Here is a 19,640-nt window from a genome sequence, read left to right as displayed (position 1 = left end):
ATGCAAGAATGAGAGAAGCAAGTTAGAAAAAGGAAGTTGCGAGGAGTAGGACAGACAGCACGCGACGGAGGACGAGAGAGAAAGCAAACACTGTCAAACGCAACTCCAAAGAAGGACTGCAAGATGGTCGAGGTTCATCTTTTCGTCTCTGGATTTTCTTTCGTTTTCTCTTCACGATTTTGCAACTCCACTCTTTCCTGCCTAGGATAGCAACGAGAGAGCACTCTCTTCTGTCCTCAGCTGTTTGCTTTTCAGAAAGAACCACGAGACAGTCGCACTCGCGAGGTTTCGTTTCTGGCATCGAAGCGAATTGTTCGCTCAAATGCATCGGTGGAAGCAGAACGGAATGCTTCTGTTCGCTTTCTCTGTTCTCTCCACCGTTCTCTCCAATAGGTTTTCTCCTTGTGAATCTGTACAAACATATATATATATATATATATAGATTCACCTACGTCCGCGCATGGGTGCATGTACACAGATACCTGAATTTATGAATAAACATTTATAAATATCTGTAGAAAGAGAGTAGACGGGAGCATTTGAGATGTCTCTGTTTGGATACTGTTCAAATATAAAAACTTCATGTGGCAATGTAGCTGCGTAATTGTATGCCTTTCGAAGCATTTTTGACTATTCTTTGTCAGGTAAATAGGCGTATATTCATTGAAACATATATAAAACAGATGGTGGTTTTCAGGTCTTAATTTCTTTCTGTGGTCTCCAATTTTCTTCCGTGAGCGAAGAAATTCGGGGAAGAGGTCGCACAGCGCGGCACAGCGCTCGGCAGAAAAGGACGCATTTTCTCTTTTTTCTGAAACGGCACACTTGCTCTCTTGTCTCTCCAAAAACGCGTTTTCTCTCTTGTATCTTCCTTCGAGGCCGGAAAGTGGCTTTTCCTCTTAAAACCGTGGTAAACATTCACTGCATGCACGAAAAAGAAACTCCATGCTTTTTCTTCATCTCTAGAGAGGCAGTCTCTCTGAAGGAAAGTGGACTCTGAATCTTTTCAAAGTCAGAAAACTGAATGAGCGGCACAACGCCGAGAGAGCACACAAATAACTTGCTGAAAACTTAAAAATCCATTTTATAGATATAGTCTATCCCACCGGTTTAGCATAATTTCCTATGCTCAGCACAAAAGTCGTCTTGTTTGGTGTAAAGCATACCGTACGTATCATAGAGCCACGAATGCACATACTCATTATATATATATATATATATATATACATACATGTGTACCGAATTCTACATGATAGTTGGACACACCATATACATCCCATTCCAATAGATACGTTCGGTATTCCTCCACCTTTCCACCGCTCTTCGAATCGAGAACTACAATTTGTGTATGTGTGTATACATGTGATTGTACATATATATATATATATATATATATATATATATGGTTCTGTTCATTTCTGCGCATGTGACCGTAAGCGTATACTTTGTGTAGATAACAGGATTATCCACGCGTCACGGAAAAACCACGCAGTGAGAACGGTAAGGTGCTGCATATCCGTGCAGGTGAAAGCATTTCTGTCTCTTTGCCAGTTTGACTTTTTGCTTCGGTTCCAGAGAGAAGGAAGTGTCTCTACAGAAGCCTTTCTTAGATTCTTCTCTGGCGCCCGGGCCTCCCTCATCTTCGTGGCTTCCTCCTGCTTGTCCAGTCGGGAGGAAACATCGTCGAATCATCTTTCTTCCTTCTAAAACGTTTGATTTTTCTCTCAACCTTCGTTTTGTGTCGAAATCGTTGGTTCTCCACTAAACCGTTTGTTTTCTCTAAACGTATTGTTCCCTCCAGAACGTTCGTTTCTCTCTCTAGACTTTTTTTCTCACAACCTTCCACGTCTTCTGAACCAGCTGCTTTCTCTCAAGCTGTGGTCTTGTCTCTGCCTGACTCTGCAGCTCGCAAATCGATCTACGCCGATCGTCTGTCGATCTTTCCTGAATTCGCAGCGAAGCCGGCGCGCTGATGTGCGGCAGGTGCTGTTCGAGAAAACGAGGCAAACGACAAGCGGTAGTGTTCTGTTTATTTCCTTGATTTCCCGGTTTCTCCACTCGATCTTCAACTTCGGTGAATTTCAGGGGCGTGTGACGAAACTCGGATTTCCTACGCTCCTTAACATCTCCGCAATTCTCCCTCCCACCGGCAGAAGTGATGCTGCCTGGGAAGTTGTGCTTTTAACCGAGTTCGGTCCTCACAAGCGAAGCGTTATGGTCCGGTAGTCACTTGCATCAGAGAGGAGATGGTCTGCCATGTAAGAGGCATGTTGCTGGTGGAGAAAAAGGCACTGCCTATAACTACCGAGGAGACTCGACACGGTCTCAGGTGTCTTGCGAGCACGGGACAGGCTTTTCTGCAGATCACCTTTTTGGTGCGCTGCTGTCTCCGGAAGACGTTTTCCTTTTCCACATTCGTGCCAGCCACCAGTTTCCGACTGTCGTTGCTTTGGCTCTCAGTGCGTTTCGTCTTGTCCTCCTTCGCGTTTCGTTCCTTCGATCTTCCTCTCCCCCCACCTCGCTGTCCCTGTGTCGCTTCCTTCTCTCTGTGTCTCCTCCCGTCTCGTTTGTGTGTGCGTCTCTTCTCTTTCTCCAGGTGTCTCCTTTCTCCTTGCTTTTCCGTTGTCTCGCTCTCGGCTGTGTCTGTCTCCTTTGCTTTCCTTCGTTTTCTTGCGTCCGACCCCTCACAAACTCTGCCGGTGTCTGTCGAAGTTCTGCCGCCTGTTTCCTCTCTGCGTGTCTCATGGTTCCCTTTCTCGACAGCTGCTCTTGAATGCAAGACGCTGACACACGTCGACCTTTCTGCCTTTCCCTTTCCTGACTCGCTGATTCCTCCCGCATCTGCTCTTTTTTTCTGCCACTTTCTCAAGTCCTTTTTGCGCGGGCGCAATTCCTTCCAAGATGGAGGAGGCGGACCTCTCGAGTCTCGCGGCGACGGAGCGCCAACAAGTCCTTCCTTTCGGTCGTGTTGTCAACTTTGCACCTGGTTCGTTTCTGCGCATTCTTGTCAAGATATCTCAACAATTATAAATTCATCGTCGTATCTCTTTCTATCTGGATACGCTTTTTCGTTTTCTTTCCTCCGTTTTCCAGTCGATCTGCTATGTGCAGCGTCCTGTATTCCTTCAGTTTCCACTTTTTTTTCGCATATTGGACGCGTCTCACTAACTTTGAGTTACACTGCACGCCTTCTCTTCTCGAAACGAAACTATCGACGTCTGTCTCGATGACACTAATAACTCCTGGACAATAAGAGTATTCCGACATTTCCTTTCTCTGAACACCGGGATACTTTTGTCTTTTCATCTCTGAGGCACCCGAAAAGCTACACATTGCGCCTTGCATGTCGTCGCGTGTTGCATACCTATTGGGGATGGAATGCATCCGTTAACTAGCAAGGAGTCCAGCACTGGATTACCTCTGGAGAAGCAAAGCTGCAGACCCAGTCTCACATGTGTCTCTGTGCCCACTGGGGTGTAGAGACAATGTGGAACAGTCGAACGCCCGTGAAATATCTAGTTTTCCTCACTTCACCACAGCACCCTGTTCTCTACACAGTCTCCTCAATCAATGCTTACCGTTATGCAAGAACGCCACGCATACACTGTAGACAGACATACAGAGGTACAAGCATATGGAGATAAAGCATATACGGATATATGTGTGTATGTAACCGAAAGTATACGGATATAAATAGATAGACAATGCGTATTTATATGTAGAGCGATACGCATAACTAGACTGCAATATACATACATGTATATATATATATATATATATATATATATATATATATATATTTATATATAAGTGAGGCCCTTAAATTTAGAGATAGAAACAAACGTATCTATGCACATGCGCAAAGATAAAAGGATAGAGATGTGCGTCAAATGCTCACACTGCGTCAGAGTTTGGATGTGTGGTTTTTTGTTGACTCGTGTCTTTTAGGTCCAGCGTGTTTGCCAGTTGAAGTTTTGCTGGAGACTCAGCGCGACTTGCTGAACTGGCGCGGTTGTGGGATGAGCGTTTTGGAGATGGTGAGGAGCGGTCCTGTCTCTTCTGTTTTTTTTTGTTCTTATCTGATTCACTGTTTCGTGTTCCTCCACTCTTCTTTTCCTCCGGCCTTCCTGAGCTCCCTCATTCCTGTACACAGAATCATCGAAACACACCCACAAGTACAGTTCTCCACATGCATGCCACTTTGTCTGTCCATGTCTGCAAAGTGATTTACCTGATTAGGCGGTAGTGCACATGCCTTCGTTTCTTTCCTTATGCATATATGCCGATGTATATATATATATATATATGCAGGTGTACACTTCGGCGGCACGAGGGTGTATAGGTAGCTACTCTTTTGGAGGTGGTTGCGTTTCGATCTCCCCACAAGCTCTTCCTCGAAGTGGAAGTTCATTAGAGCGCGTCTGTTGTTTCCCCACACATGTACACAAGGGAAGATGCTACATGAGCGTAGAGGTTTTTGGAGAACTTTATTCATCTTTATAAATGTGCAGAACGAAGCGACGCGCATCAGGTTTCGCTCTTGAGAAGAAAGCTGTTTTTCTTTACGTGTCTGGTCTCTGTGTGTAGAGTCACAGGGGTCGGTATTACCGGAAGATGATGGAGGAGACAAAAGGAAACCTTTCTTCTCTCCTCGAATTGCCATCCTCTCATCATCTTCTTTTCATGCAAGGCGGCGCGACACTGCAGTTCGCCGCTCAGCCTCTTAACATGCTCCGTTTTTTCAAGGATACGGCAGACTACGTCATCACAGGGTAGACGACTGCGACACTTTTTCACTAGAAATTCGGAAACAACTCAGGCCGTCTTCTCTCTCTCTCACTCTGAAGTCCACAGAGGCAGTTGAGCGTGTCTACAAGGTGGCTGTCGAGTGTTTGAAGTCAAACGTCTTCGAGTAGAGAGGATTTTCTTTTGCTTTGAAATCCAGCGAAATCACCTCTTTGAGAAAAGGCCTTTCCAAACGAAAAGACTGTTTCTCGCGGACGCAGTGCTGGAACCCCGGCTAACAAGCGCCTTTGGGATTTTAGAAATCCACGTTTTTTAAAAAACCATTTCTCGAATAGAGCATCTCTACGTAGTAAGGCAGGGAGTGTGTGTTCCTGGGGTTCAGTGCTTGTTTTCCTTGCTGGCACTGCACCACGTCCACAATTTAGCTCCTGCAGCTCGGCAGGCATTGGTATCCCACCGTTTCCTTCTCGGGTGTTTGATTATCTTGAAAAAGAGGAGACATGCAACCTGAAAAAGAATGAAGTGCGACACGAGGCCGAGCCTCCGTGCCGGGGGGCTGGCTGCCTTCTGTCAGTCTCTGTGTCTGATGGAAACGCGGAGAAAACGGAGAGACGAGGAGGCGCTCAAGTTGCTCTAAACAGTTTGTGTAAAGACCAACGAAAGAGAACAGAAGTGACCTGAAGCATGGACGTGGAACAGTTGTGGTTGTGCGCCAGTCTTCGGAGAAAATCACAATCAGAAAGCATGTCTCGCTTCACTCTAAGGGTGCACGCACCGCCTGCACCTTCAGTGGATGGATGAGAGAATAAAACCGAATACCGCAATGCTTCCAGTATTTATCTCATAGATTTCTCGTCCCTCTTCGCCTGCTACCACGGAAATATCGTGCGTAGAAGTCGGATCCTGAAGAATTACGTATTTGCATGGCTTCAAAAACATGCACCGAGCCGCACATGGAGGAGCTGTATGGGGTTGCTGCCGTCTCCCATGGTTGCACATATTTAGCTCAACGTGTAAATCTGTTGGGTCGTATGTTTGCATGTCGCATGCGTTCTGAATCGAGGTTTCCACCTGAATCAACCTCCTCACCAGCTGTTTTGGACTCTGTGGCCGAGCGCTTTCACGTGGAGTTTCAGCAGTTAGTCTACTGAAAAACATTTTCTGGATCGCTTTTGCTTCTTTCCGCCACAGGAATTGGAGCGCATACGCCTTTAAAGAGGCAGGGAAATACGGCAACATGCGTGTGGCAGCTGACACGAAAGCGAATGGCTTCGTTGATCTTCCTCCTGTCAGTGAATGGACACTGAATCCCAACGTACGTGAAGAAATGAACAATTCACATATCGTTTGCATCTGTAAAAATATATGTATATATATATGTGTGTGTAACATACTCGAGAAACTACTTTATATACATGTGTACAAAAATGTGGAAATACTTACATATTATATATGTATATGTGTGCACACAAATCTGAGATCTATGCATCGCGTCTTGTGCCGTTGACTGGCCCTCGTGATTTCGCTCCTCGTCCTTCTCGTGATTTGGTTTCCTTTCTTCTGCTCTGTCTCATGCTCCGTTCGCACTCGCGCAGGCGGCGTACGTGCACTACTGCGACAACGAGACTGTGTACGGAGTGGAGTTTCCCCGAACGCCTAATCTCTCCGAGGCTCAGCTCTTGTCTCCCGAAGAAGTGCCTCTCTTCTCTTCTCCGTCTTCTCTGGGTAGTTTGTCTGCAAATGGCCACAAGGAAGGAGGGAGACACGGAGACGGAGACGCTTCGTTTGGCGGAGATTCCAATACCAAGCTGAGACTCACCAGCGACATGTCCTCGAACTTCTGCAGTCGCCCGATCGACATCGACGCGCATGCACTCATTGTGGGTGAGAGAGGAACGGCATTGCTTAGCGAACACAACAGACGACAAAGACAGTGTTACAAATTTACCCTTCGACGTAAGAGAAGTCCCTGTGCATTCCCCGCGTACGGCTCGTTCTCCACGTTAACCGACGCACTTTGTGGGCACCAAGGGGAATCTAATAAAAGAAACCTGGTTTTTGTCGCTGAATATCTTCAAGCGCCAGAGAACTTGATTCTGCATGTCAGATGGTGTTAACGAAGTGGAACGGCTTTAGTCAAGATTTAGATTCACATGCAAAAATATATATTTTTAAAATGCAGCTGGCGCCCAGAAGAACATCGGCCCTGCTGGAGTCACCATTGTCATTGCTCGGGACGACATTCTTGGTAAGAAACACAACATCCTTCCCGGACATGCGTCCACATCGACTCATAGTATTTGTTGGCATCCTTCGAGGCGCTGCAAAAGCTCTTACATGAATTACTATCTTCGCTTTACTGAATGAACTGAATAGCGGGTGTTTCAAACTCGGCAGATAAACAAACCACTCTACCTCCCTACACGCAGACGTGTATATGTATTTCCGTATCTTTGTGTCTTCATGCATTGGTGAATGCAACTATGGATAAATGCATATAAATGTGTACAATTATATGCATATATATATGTATATATCTGTAGGAGAGACAAACTGTGTCGGATACTCACATCGGAGGACCAAACGTCAAATATGAACGTATGCATGTATGTATTTGTGTGCAATTGAAGGTATTTAGCTGTGGTTGTGTGTTCGTGCATGTCTCTTCACCTTTGTGTCGGTTTGCTAGATTATACGCATGGGTCTCGGTCTGGCTGGCGTTTGTGTTTGCTGATCTTTTTTCGCGTTTCGTCCTTTTCTGTTTTGAATCGGGAGCTTTTCCCCTGCCGTTGGGTTTCCTTTTTTCAGGCAAGGAACTGGATGTTTGCCCGTCCATGTGCAGCTACGCCCTGTGCAAGAACGCAGACAGCGCGCTGAATACCCCACCAGTGTTTAGCATGTACATGGTAGGCTTGATGGCCAAGTATCTTCGGAAGCAGGGCGGCTTGGCTGCCTGGAGCGAAGTGTGCGAAGCGAAGGCGAAGAAAATCTACGACGCCATCGAAGAGAGCGACTTCTTTGTGTGCCCTGTGGCGAGAGACGCCCGCTCAAGAATCAACGTTCGCTTCTCCGTCGTCGGACCCTCCCTCGGAGAAGAATACGAGCGAGAAGAAGAGGGAGGCGAACAAGCGGGAGGAGCGAAGAAGGAGAAGAACCGTGCAGAGGACGTCGAGCTGGCGAAGAAGTTCCTCCGAGAAGCGGAGGAAAGAGGACTGTATCACTTGGTAAAATGAGAGTGGAAGAAGGACAGAAAAAAGCAAAGGGAACGAACGAGGAGCACAGAACAGCGAACAGAAGACCACAAGAGAGAGGGGGCAGAAGACTGGAAAGAGAAGAGAACGCCAAGAGAAGCAAGAGGAAGGAGAGAAGGAAGAACGCGGACGAGCGGAGAACGAGGGAAGACAGAAACAAGTCGCCAAAATGGAGAAACAGAGACACAAAGCGGGAGTGAAGTGAAGAAGAAAGCGAACAAGGGACAAGAGAGTGTGGAGAGAATGCAGACGAAAATCAACATCCAAGAAGACGACCCAACAAGAGACAACGAGACACATTCAATTCGGTCGTCGATTGCCTTCGATTATGACCTTGTCTTTCTTCTGTTGCTAAAGGAAGGACACCGCACACTGGGTGGCTGTCGCGTCTCCCTCTACACGGGGATGCCCATGGAAGGCGTCGAAGCTCTCGTTCAGTTTATGAAGGTAAGCCTCCACAGGAACTATCGTTCCCTGGATCCAGCGAAGTTTCTGGTCTCGACATATGGCTCTCTGCTGTATGGTTCGCGGGCATGGGAGGAGACACTCGCCCCGCTGCGTCTTCAACACAGTGCGCGGACGGCTCTTGGACGCATCTCGTGAGGCTATCAAGACTGGTGTGAAACGTCTGTGTCTCTGCGTTTCAGGAATTCGCGGAAGAAAATGGAGATGCGTACGCTTGCACTTGAAGTCAGGCACTTTTCAGAGGCCACAACAGTCGAGGAGAAGGAAAGAACAGAGACAAGCGAGTGAAAGTGGAGCAGTTCAGACAGCCTGTCAGCGAGGAGACAGCGACACAACGACTGCCTTCTTTTTCCAAGTCGCGCATGCCTGAATGTCACGATTTTTGTGTTTCGCAGATCCCCTGAAGCGAAGAAACCGCGACGAGAGCAGCGTGAACCGGCGAAAAGTGGAAACGCGCAAGAGCAAAGTTGAGAAAGAAGTCACTCCGGAACAAAGTCCCTGGAAAGCAAACAACTTTCGACACCTTTACTTCTCTTCTCTCCCCACTACCTAACAAAATAAAATACCCCCCCCCCCATATACATATATATACATATACATATATATGTATATATATATATATATGGAAAAAACTACATGCATTTACATAATGATAGAAGTACATGGTCGATGTGCGCGGGCTTGTACTATATGGTTGCAGACAGATACTCGAAAAAATCCATTTATAGTTGTGCGTCCACTTGTGTTCACGCGCGCGAAAGAAAAGAACTCAGAGAAGGCGCCGATGTTTCCCTGGTTGACAGAGGGCTTCAGCGGCGCCTGTTCGCTTCTTCTTGCACTCCTGCGTTGCTCGATGCTACCGCGACAAGCGTCTTTTCCTTCCTGGGTCTTCTGGCTCTTTCGACATGCATGGAGACGCAACTCGCTCTTGAAACTCACAGAGGAGGCTCTGTCTTCCTGCTTTCAAAAGGAGGAAGGAACCATTCCAGCTTCTGCCAGCAGGGTCTCTTCGTCGAGCGCAGACACTCGGCCGTACCCGAGAGGCCTCATCTGAAAGTGTGCTTGGCCTGAGAAAAAACGAACAGCATTCAGCTTCCCTACTCTCCCATCTTTTTCTCCACAAATGAACAGACGCCGACCATTCCTTTGAATGCATGTGCATATAAATTCATATACATACAAACGCCTATATATACGCATATAAATCTATACATACATGTATGCAGATATAAACACGCATATTGAAGCAGCCATATGCATGCATGTCTCTCCATGTAAACATAACCAGATATTCATATATATAGAGAGATATATATAGATATATCAAAACAACTGAGACAATATATAAATAAATATATATATATATACATGGACAAACACGCAGTTGTCCCAGCGTTGAGGAAGCGAGGTAGCTCTGTGCGACTGGGCATGACAAATGGTTCGCAAGGCACGGTGTGCGTTTGCCTCTTTTATATTCTGACGGAGACACATGAAATTTTTCAAATTAATCGTTCGCATTTTCTCCCCCTTCCACCTCTCCACAAGCTCTCCCTGAGGCGCCAGCAGCCAATGGCCCCCGGGGAGCTTGGACGGAAATCCGGACGCGACTCTTTCTTCGCCGCCAATCCGAAGTCCTCACCAAAGTTGAGGAAGCGCACTGCTCGACAGATTCTTGTTCCTCTCCCAAGACAGACTTCATGACACCCGACATCTCCTCCCTCGATTGCCTACCGTGAGAAAGCGCGCGAAGCACCGACGAGTAGCTCTCCATGCACCTGAGGGGGACCTGCAGCCGAGCGAGGCGAGAAAAAATACTTTCGATTTCTTTGAGTTACATTCTGTTTGCCTTTTTCTTTGCTCCTCTTTTTCGTCTTTTCGAGCTCAGCAGAAGAGACACGCGACCTTTGATACCCGGACAGATCGTCGGCAAAGGCATAGCCTGTACTTGCTGTTTTTTATGAAGCACCTTCATCAAGAACTTTTGATTTTTTATAGACCTTTGTCCAGCGTTTAATCTTTCAAAACACACACTTATAAAGCTGCAGGGGAAGTAGGATACGGAAGAAGTCCGTAGCGAACTGACGGTCTGTGCGCAGCTCAAGTTCCACCTGCAGAGAGGTCTGTCTGTCTCTAACAGAGCGTGGACAAGTCCCCGAACAAACTTCTGTTTTCTCCGAACCTCCCTTTCTGGCCATGAGTATGCTGTCACAGCGCCAGTACTCACTTGGTTTCTACAAGACGACAAGACCCAGGACTGCTGGTGTCTCCCCACCCTCTCGACGAAGGCCTGAGAGTGCCTTTCTTGGTTCAGTCTCCGTGCATTACCCCAGGCTAAAATTTAATTCACTGAAAACCTTTTGTTACACTTGAAAAAGTAAGATTTTTTTCTGAGGTCTCCACTACCAGCTGAGAGCACACCTTCGTTTCCGTTTTTGCTTCGTCCTTGACACAATCCGCCCACTCTAATTTATTGAAGATCTTATTTTGGCACTTTTTCGAGATCTCGAAGAAACCGTGAACATGCATTTCTTCGTTCTCTCTTGGTCCTTACCACTGCATGCAGTTCCATCATGGCACTGTCTTCCTCTCCGCTTATCTGGAACTGTCGCCAGTCTTTTGCGTCCTCGTGAGACTCCTCGCCTGTCGCGCTCTCCTTGCCGGCGGCCGCGATCGAGACGATCGAGGCTCTTCTCTGCTGGGTGAGGTCTCTCATTAGAGGTCCCAGACTCTGCGAAGGCGAACAGATTTCCATGTGCATCACCGGCTCCAGCATCGCGACGCGGTCGCGCAGAGCCTCTGGGTCTCCGGACGCGTCCTGGAAACTCTCTGTCTCTTCGCCTTGCGCCTGCCGCAGAGACTGTCCCCGTCCAGTCCTGAGAAGCAGACGCAGCAGCTGCGCAGAGGCCGCAGAGAGCGACGAAGGCGAGAGCTGCGCCGAACCGTCTCGCACAGCAACAGACTCCAAACGAATGTGAAGGAAGTCCAAGGGATACGACAACAGAGGTCCGGCTCCCGACGCATGATACGCTGCCTCTTGAATGGCCCTCAACAACACACTTTCAGACAACAGCGAAGAAGACGGAGAAGGCGCCGAATGCGTGGAAGAAGAAAGCGAAGCGATTCGAGGCGTTTTTCCAGGACATTTGGCGCGACGCGCGTTCTTTTGCGCATCTTCGAGGGTCTGCAGTTGGTCAGCGGCTTCTGGAGAGAGGGAGAACAAAAGGTGAGTCTGGTGAGTGAGAGAAGACGAGAGAGAAGGAAAAGGAATGGCCTCAACTTCTTCGGCTGCGCGACAGAGCGCGACGAAGCCTGGGTCTTCCCGGCTCGAAAGCAGAGCAGAGAGCCGCTGCTCTGGAGGCGTCAGTGGCAGAGGAAGCAGAGAGAAGGCAATGTCGAAGGCTGAAGAAGACGAAGGAGAATACGTGAGCGATCCCCGAACGGGATGCAGCAGTAGCTCTCGATACGCGACTTCAAGAGGTCCGAATTCCACCGAGAGACCTGAGAAAAAGAAGTAGAAACAACGCTATCAAAAGAGGTGCACTCGCGTTGACGAAGCGGTCTCTTCACCTTCGAGATACAGTCTTCCAGTTTCTTGTTCCTCTCATGTGGACTTTACGTTTTTCCGCGGCGCTCACAGACAGCGATCACAGAAAGGTCCGGTCGCGGTGCACGAACGTTTTTCGAGCCATGTTCTGCCTGACGCCTACAAATACGAATCCGTTTTGCCTCTAAAAGCAGATCGACCGCCCGCCGAACCATTCACGAGCAAACTCTGCTCCCGCGTCTCTTTCGTTCCGTTCCTCCACCGTCTTCTTCAGAAAGCGTGAGGAGCGAAATGTCGGTTTGGCCTTTCGAACCTAGCGCCTGTCGCGGTCTCCGATGTGACGCGACGGGTGGCGAGAGGATCTCGTTTGCCTCCTCAGTCTCTGCAGCAACTCGTTTCTTGCTCTCACCGAATTCGTCTCTCAGCCGCGCCTGGATCACTTGCAGGTGGAGCTCCCCCAAGCCCCACAAAACGAATTTGCCGGCTTCGTCTTTCTCGAACTTCAACGCGACGTCGGAGAGGCTCGCAGCTGCCAAAGCCTCTGCCATCTCTGTCTCTTCTCGCGCGTTTCTGCATGCAACGCTCGTGAAACACACAGGACTCAGACTGTGCAAGGCTGACGAGAAAGGCGCAGACGACCGAACCGAGAAAGGCGGAGAGAAAGGCGCAGACGGAGAGAAAGGCGACGCGGCGGATGTGTGACCTGGAGTCTCGGGAGGGGGGAAAAGCGGCGAGGCAGCGTTTGTAGACGAGCAGAGAGAAGGCCGATGAAAGGGGGAGAGAAGAGGCAGAACAAAAGAAGGAGCCGACGCGAGGTGGAGAACGTCGCCGGCCGTGACGGCGGAGAGACCGCGGATGGCTCCAATGTCTCCGCTCGACAGAGCGGCAACGGAGTGATAAGCGTCAGCCTTCACTCGAAAGAGTTGCAGAAGAGAAGAAGAAGACTCTAAACAGTTCTTCGTGGAGTTGAAGAGAGATGTGCGGGGTGTGATTCGGCCTGAAGGAAACGCGGAGGAGAAAAGATGAATCCGAAGGACAGTGCCCGAAAGGAAGACGACCGGAGGGACATCAGCGCAGAAAGAAACTCCAGACACCGATGATACACGCCTGCCGTCACGCACCCAGACGCAGCGGAAGCAGAAGAACAAGAAAATGGAAAGGAAGAAGGAAGAAGGAAGGAGGAAGGAAGGAGGCTAAGGACATCACAAGTTGGAAGTCTGTGCAATCTGTAGAGAGAAACGAGACCAAGAAGCGAGGGGGAACAGAGGGGGAAGAGCGGAGGCCGCCGCGAGTCAAGGAAGAGAATGAGGACTTAAGGGAGTTCGCGGTTTTTTTACGCGTACACGGCGACGACTGCAAGGCGCGCGGCCGAACTGCGTCGAGTCGAGGAAACCTCCTGGGGTGTTTCTCTGAATCGCGGCTGAGCCACAAGCGAAAAACGCGCGACCGTCGCTTCGGCAGCGAAGAATTGACCTCTCGTCGTTAATCCCGATGCAGAAGGAAGAAGCGTGACGCGAACAGACGAAAGCAAACCTTCCAGTGCATCCCCGCTGTTGCTCACCTGCGAGGACGCGAACAAAAGCAATTCTTCCGCCTTTGCCGTCGGGGTAAACTTTGAACGCGACGCAGGCGGCTGCCGCCTGGCGGTCCGGCGACAGAAATCTCCCGCAAGAAGAGAAGCACGACGGACGCTGAGCGAAGTGGAAGGAAAGAGGAAGGACACAAAACGCGTGGAGAGACGGACGCGGTCCGGAGAGATGCGGCGGCGAGACGAGACGGAAAAGAGACAGAAGGAGGAAAATGAAGACATGTGGACACAGACAGAGAGAGAGACAGAGAGAGGGGACGCCGCTCGCGACGCCCAGCCGACAAAGAAGTCCTCAGACATTCCCCTCATTCAAAAACTCCGTTGAGTTCATTTCGCGAACAGCAGCCGCGTCACGTTGTGGGCATTGACACACATCTACACTCTGGAAAAACCTACAGGCAGATTCAAAAAACATCTCTGTCCGTCTAGGCAGAGGCATGCAGGCACGCACTCTGACACGCCTCGACGTCCATTCGTGTACACAAATCAACATGGAAACAAACGTCAGCCGAGACAAATCCATGGACAGAATAAGCTGGTGAAATGTGCGCGTATGTGTGTAAAAACCGCAGGAGAAAGACTCCACCTACGAATCAATGTCTAATAGACACGCACCTATATTTATATACGTATATACATATACACATATATATAAATATACATATATATACATATATATGTATATATACATATATATATGTATATATACATATATATATGTATATATATATATATATATGTATATATATATGTATATGTATATCTAGATACAGATGTAAGAATGTGCACACTCTGTATTGATTTGTAGATACGAAAAGAAGTCGCGTTGAGCGATTCAGATGCTGCGTCGTTGGAATCAGACTTTCTTTGATGCGGACCTGACTGCGGTGTGGTTGAAAAGGTTTTGGATGGTCTGTGCTGCCTGCTGGTCCTGCGTTTGTCTCTCCAGATCTCGGTTCTGCTTCACTGCGTGTTCTTTTCGTTCCACTTACCGAGGGCGGCGTCGGAGCCTTTCGGGTGCTCGCGACAAGCGGCAAAGGCGGCCGGTCCAGGGGAGACGGGAGGAACGCGGAAATTCCATCCAAGAGCTGCGTGACGCCTCGGCTGAAGAACGAGGATCCGAAGAGCACGGGGACCGCTGCACGCAAGCACCGCGTCCAGTCGTAAACCGGGAGGAAATCAGTGGAGGGCGGAGAGGGAAAGGAGAGAAATGCACGGCGCAGAAGGCGAGGAAGAGCAAGTTGGAGGAGAGAGAGAGAAGAGTGGAACGGGGAGCAGTGACACAACCCAACAGAAATCCTTTTCCGAGGACAGGAGCCAAGTCGGGGCAGCGACCGTGTCACAGACGAGAGAGAAGGGGAGCATTCTTTTCTGTTTTTTTATCATGACACCCTGGAGAAGTGGAGACGCCTTTCCTCTCAACACTTGAGTTTCTATCTCCTGCCTATACTCTTTAGGACTTGAAAGGAAAACGCAGTTCCAAAAACGAACGAAGAAGCTGTTCCGCCCAACCTCGAAAGACTTCTCGCTTCCTGCCTTCACCCTCCTTCGTCGTGCACTGTCTCCTCTTCGTCTCTGACTGCTTGACGCCTTCGCCTTCTTTCGATTCTTCGTTTCGTTGTCTCCTATGTGTTTGCCCTCTCTGACTTTCTTTTAGTTTCCTCTTAGCCACCTAAGTTCTGGAGCGCAGTTCGTCGCAGAGCCGCCCGCATCTCGTCTCTGAACGCCAGCAACTCCGAAGCAGTCGCCTCTGTCTCTCCTCGCTCTCCTCGCTCTCCTCGCTGTGCCTGCGCGTCACGGGGGTCCGGAAGGCTTCCGCATGCTGCGCTCTGCATGCAACTCGCGGTGCCTGCGGCGACACACTGCTCGAAGGCGTCGTCCAGGAGAGACAAATCCTCCACGAGCCTCTCGCGCCGATTCTTCACATCCGCCGAAATCCGCGGGTCGTTCCACCACGCCCAAGTAGGAGACGAAGGAGGAGAAGAAGGAAACACAGAAGGAGAAGACGAAGGAGAAGACGAAGGAGCAGAAGAGAGGAGAGAGGCGAGTACGTGAGGAGGAGGTGAGTAGAAGACGGGGAGAGACGACGCGTCGAGGAAACTGGAGACGGGAGGGTAGAGCGCAGTGCAGAAGTCCGTCAAGTCGATGATCGCCTGTGGAGCGACAGAGTGCGTTTTTCTCTTCTCGCGCGAGTTTGAGTTGCTCCATACTGCTCGCGGAACTTGGTAGACTGCGTTCACCTGCAACGGCCACGCGTTCAGACGCTGGCGCACTGCCTCGAGGCATGCATCCTACACCAAGCAATTCAGAGAACACGGTGGGCAATCCGTCTCCAGGAGAAAACATTGAAAGAGGAAGCCCAAGGTGAAAACGCAGTCGAGAAGACACCCAGCGGCGGCAAAGAGAGGAGACACGAGAAACGAGAGAGGAGTCGCGAAGGGAAGGGACGACGGCTGAGAGTGAGCGTTCAGAGAGGCTTATGGCAGGCGGGTGACAGGTGGAACCTTGACGCGTTCCTTTTTGAAACACACACGGTAGAGACATGCACATACACTTCTGTATTTGAATGCGTACGCGATGGGCAAATCGATGCACGAAGGTCGAGGCCTTTACACAGATCTGATGCAGTCCTACATCTCGTTATTTGAGGAGAGACAAACGCGCACAGTAACGCATATTTCTGCCTGTGGACGAGTACGTCGATGGCGGACTGAAGCACCGCGCAGCCACGGAGTGTTTTCGTGAGTGCGAGTGAAGCGTTACCATGTCGACTCCGTCGCGGTCCATTTTGTTGACGAAAATGATTTTCGCCGTTTGACTGTGGGTAGTCAGAGCCTTCCAAATGGCGCGCGTCTGCGCCTCGACCCCCCGCGAGGCGTCGAGCAGCACACAGGCCCCGTCGACTGCGCAGAGTGCGAGCTGAACTTCAGCAGAGAAGTCCACGTGCCTGGAAAAAAAACACAAAAACGAGCCGGCAGGGGGGAAACAGGAGAAAAAGAGGAGAAAAAGAGGAGAAAGAAGGAGAAAGAAGGAGAGCTGGAGAAACGCAACGAAGGAGAAACGCCTCGAAGGGCAGATGGTGCCCGGGAGACGCGCAGCCCGGCGCAAGAATGTGAAGCGAAGACTGAGGCAGAGAAGCTGTGGAGCAAAGGACGCAAGCGAGAGAGCAAAAAAAGAGAGATGAGGAGAGAAGGAGAAGGCTGAGGAACAGGCGGGCAAAGAGAGACGAAGACGGTCGAGAGAGAGGCAAGGAGGAGAAGGAACGAAACGGCTCCGAAAGCTGGGTACCCTGGGGTGTCGATGAGCTGGAAGAACTCTTCTCTCCAAGGGAAGCAAGTGGCAGCAGACTGAATCGTGATGCCGCGCTCGCGCTCCTGGAACAAACAGCGCGAGAGACACAGTCCGAGGAACAGCAGTCAAAACGAGGAGACACCCGAGAGACGAACGCGAAGAGAGAGAAGAAAGAGGAGAACGAGAAGGAAGCGTGGAGCACAACTGGCAACAAGCAACAAGTGTGATGATGGCAGTCGAGAGACAAGGAGCAAGAGACCGCGCCGTGTCTTTCTCGTCGCTCTTGTGCATGGCACGCATCGCTCCGAGAGCGAACAAAAGCCTCTCGACCCTCCCCTCCACACCCCACCGCCGTTCACATGCTCAAATCGTCTTCCCCATGTTTTCCCCGCAGCTGTCTCTGCCAACAGAGAGACAGGGGAGGCGAGAGGCGCTTTCACTTGTCTAGCAGACTGTCTGCGCAGCGACACGGAGACCAGTCGTCGCGTTGTTTGGCTGCAAACAGGAGGCATCGAACTGGTCTGAGGCAGAAACCAGGAACTTCCCAGACAGCAACAAACACGCTGCATGGTAAAAAAAAACTCGCGCGCCTCTGGCACATTTCTACTGGATTGCCTCCACGGTGACCGTGGACGCCTTCTCTGCGCAGCGACAGTTCTGCGCCCATCTCTCCTCTTGCTCCCAAAAGCCAGCCGCCGCGAGACCAGCCTACAGCTGCAAAAGAGACAGTCTGCCTTGGACGACTTCGCCTGCTCGGCAACGGAGAGCGGAGCTTCGCCGCCTGGTCAGTCTCCAGTCCAGTTACCTGCGCCATGAAGTCCATCGTCGTTGTTCCGTCGTCGATGCTGCCCTTCCTCGCGATCTGCCCGGCCTCCAAGAGGAAGGCCTCCGTGGTCGTCGTCTTCCCTGCGTCTATGTGCGCGAAAATTCCGAACGTCCTCAACTTTTCCATTTCTTCTCGACCTCCCGCCTCGTCTGGACGCGTCGGCGACGACGCAGGAAATGACGAGGAAGGAGCAGAAGACGAAGAACGAGAAGAAGAAGAAGAAGAAGGCCTGCTGGATTCATGCCATTTGTGCGGCCTGGAAGAGAAGAAGCGGGCAGAAGCGGCGGGAGAGGAAAAGGCGAAAAGGCTGGAGGAAGACACGGGAGACTGAGAGAGAGGAGAATACTCGAGACAGTCCGAAAAAGAGACAGGAGAACCGAGATCGACATTCGAGTCTGAGACGCGAGGGTGAAGACAGAGTCGACAAGTCTTCTCTCGGTGAAGCCAGCTGAGGAAAACGCGACGCATCGCGAGTCTCCAGCCGTGACCGGCCCAACAGAAAGGCCTCGGGGGTGGTGAAAGGAACCTCATTTTCGCCTTCTGTCTCCCTTGCAGAAAAGACAACGGCGAGAAAAAGAAGACTTCTTGGATCAGACCTTCACAAACTTTTCACGGACTTGAAACTATATATATATATATATATATATATATATATTTGACATATGGATGTATAGATATGGAACTGTAAATATAGAACTGTAAATATAGAATTGTAAGGGCAGAGTTTGTGGAATAACATCTGCTCTGTGGAGTTTTTTTTAAGTACGCTGCAGATGGGGTGTACGTCCAGTTGGTGGTGTCCATACACTGGATGGGCGCGGGAAGCCACGAGGAGGAAGTCGACCGCATGAGAGGCAGTGAAGGAAAGAGTTGGGAATAAGAGGAGGAGGAAGAGAATCAAGAAAGAACAGAAGGCCGTTCTTCATTTGCGTCGAGCTAGCTGAGCTGTGAGCGTTTTCCTCGTACTTTTTCCGCTGGAGCCTCAGCGCCTGGCTCTGGGGAAGAGTGACCAGAGTCCAGCCTTCGCGCTCCTTTCTAGTCCTTTGTGACAAGAGTCGAACAAGATTTTTCCTCTGTTCCAGCACTCGCCTTTCTGCCTCAGAGATCCCGATTTTCTCGACTCGGCCGCGTGTCTCTGTTGTCTCCTTGCGCCCCTCGACTCGCGTTGCCGTCGGTGCGGCGTCGGCCTGCAGTCGCTGGAAAACGGGGAAAATCGATTCCTTCTTTTTCGCGCGCAGCGGAGAAGGCAAACAGGCGGTCTGTAGCTTCGCCTCGCCTTCCATTCGTTCATTGCCTGAGAAAGAACCGTTTGACGCTCGCGGGCAGCGCATGCAGCTCAAGCCCCCGTGGGTCGTCCACTTTGCGATGGCGAAAAGAAGGCGCTGCAGTTCCTCCACCTCGATAAAAATCCCGCTGCTAACTTCTGACAGATTGCCTAGCTTCCTTGTTTCCTGATTGGCGCCGCTTCTCGCCTTCTGACCCTGTCTGCAGCTTCCCAGAGTCCAACTCCTCGCACTCAATCGGAGATCTCCGCGTGGACGCAGCCGGACAGCCGCGCTCGACGACGCCTTGTTCGGACACTGCAGAAAAGCGGTGCAGCTCTGAGGTTTACATTCAGAGGAAGCAGGCGTCTCCTTCTCCCGCTTCTCCCCGTCGTTCTGTGGCGGCCGCCTCTCATCGGAGACCTGCCGATGAGGACGCACTTTCGCGCGAAAGAAAGAAAGAGGCGCTTGTGCATCCAAAGAGAGCAGAGGAAAGCGAAAAGAACACAAAGAGGAGGAGACGAACGCCTTCGTTCGAAGACTTTCAGTGGGCGAACTGCCACCAAGGCTCTCGTCGACTTGACGCTTCAATCCATCTACAAATCCTCAGAATCTGTGCATCTGCATGTCTGTCTTTACATGTGTACCCATTTACATGCAAATCTAC

General features: G+C 50.3%; 2 protein-coding genes across 2 annotated transcripts; one reads left to right on the top strand and one right to left on the bottom strand.

Annotated features, from left to right (window-relative positions):
- The first annotated feature begins 2,442 nt into the window (after window positions 1-2,442).
- TGME49_218780 (phosphoserine aminotransferase, putative) lies at window positions 2,443-9,395 on the top strand. The gene is made up of 10 exons (XM_018779818.1): window positions 2,443-2,986; window positions 3,949-4,037; window positions 4,588-4,772; window positions 5,938-6,061; window positions 6,342-6,630; window positions 6,929-6,994; window positions 7,555-7,970; window positions 8,355-8,444; window positions 8,645-8,670; window positions 8,858-9,395. Exons 1-10 carry the CDS (start codon window positions 2,902-2,904, stop codon window positions 8,931-8,933), a joined length of 1,446 nt encoding a protein of 481 aa, XP_018634827.1. The 5' UTR covers window positions 2,443-2,901; the 3' UTR covers window positions 8,934-9,395.
- Window positions 9,039-18,932, bottom strand: TGME49_218790 (elongation factor G C-terminus domain-containing protein). Its single transcript, XM_018779819.1, has 9 exons — window positions 17,691-18,932; window positions 16,358-16,968; window positions 15,267-15,885; window positions 14,587-14,732; window positions 13,568-13,697; window positions 12,416-13,003; window positions 11,014-11,960; window positions 10,194-10,248; window positions 9,039-9,529 (listed from the first exon to the last, which is right to left on the bottom strand). The coding sequence occupies exons 2-9, from the start codon at window positions 16,379-16,381 to the stop codon at window positions 9,426-9,428; spliced, it is 2,613 nt and encodes an 870-aa protein (XP_018634826.1). The 5' UTR covers window positions 16,382-16,968; window positions 17,691-18,932; the 3' UTR covers window positions 9,039-9,425.
- Window positions 18,933-19,640: the final 708 nt, after the last annotated feature.

Source organism: Toxoplasma gondii, chromosome XII (assembly GCF_000006565.2).
Source record: "Toxoplasma gondii ME49 chromosome XII, whole genome shotgun sequence".
NCBI lineage: Eukaryota > Apicomplexa > Conoidasida > Eucoccidiorida > Sarcocystidae > Toxoplasma > Toxoplasma gondii.
The sequence above is the reverse complement of the archived record's forward strand: the minus strand, read 5'-3'. Positions and strand labels throughout refer to the sequence as shown.

Excerpts from the sequence above, each read along its gene's own strand:
- TGME49_218780 (XM_018779818.1), top strand. The coding sequence starts at position 2,902 with ATGGAGGAGGCGGACCTCTCGAGTCTCGCGGCGACGGAGCGCCAACAA. Across the intron at positions 2,987-3,948 it reads TGTTGTCAACTTTGCACCTG|GTCCAGCGTGTTTGCCAGTT; the intron begins GTTCGTTTCTGC and ends CGTGTCTTTTAG. Across the intron at positions 4,038-4,587 it reads GGATGAGCGTTTTGGAGATG|AGTCACAGGGGTCGGTATTA; the intron begins GTGAGGAGCGGT and ends CTCTGTGTGTAG.
- TGME49_218790 (XM_018779819.1), bottom strand. The coding sequence starts at position 16,381 with ATGGACCGCGACGGAGTCGACATG. Across the intron at positions 10,249-11,013 it reads TGATGGAACTGCATGCAGTG|GTCCCCCTCAGGTGCATGGA; the intron begins GTAAGGACCAAG and ends GCTCGGCTGCAG. Across the intron at positions 9,530-10,193 it reads GCTTCGCGCGCTTTCTCACG|GCCAAGCACACTTTCAGATG; the intron begins GTAGGCAATCGA and ends GTTTTTTCTCAG.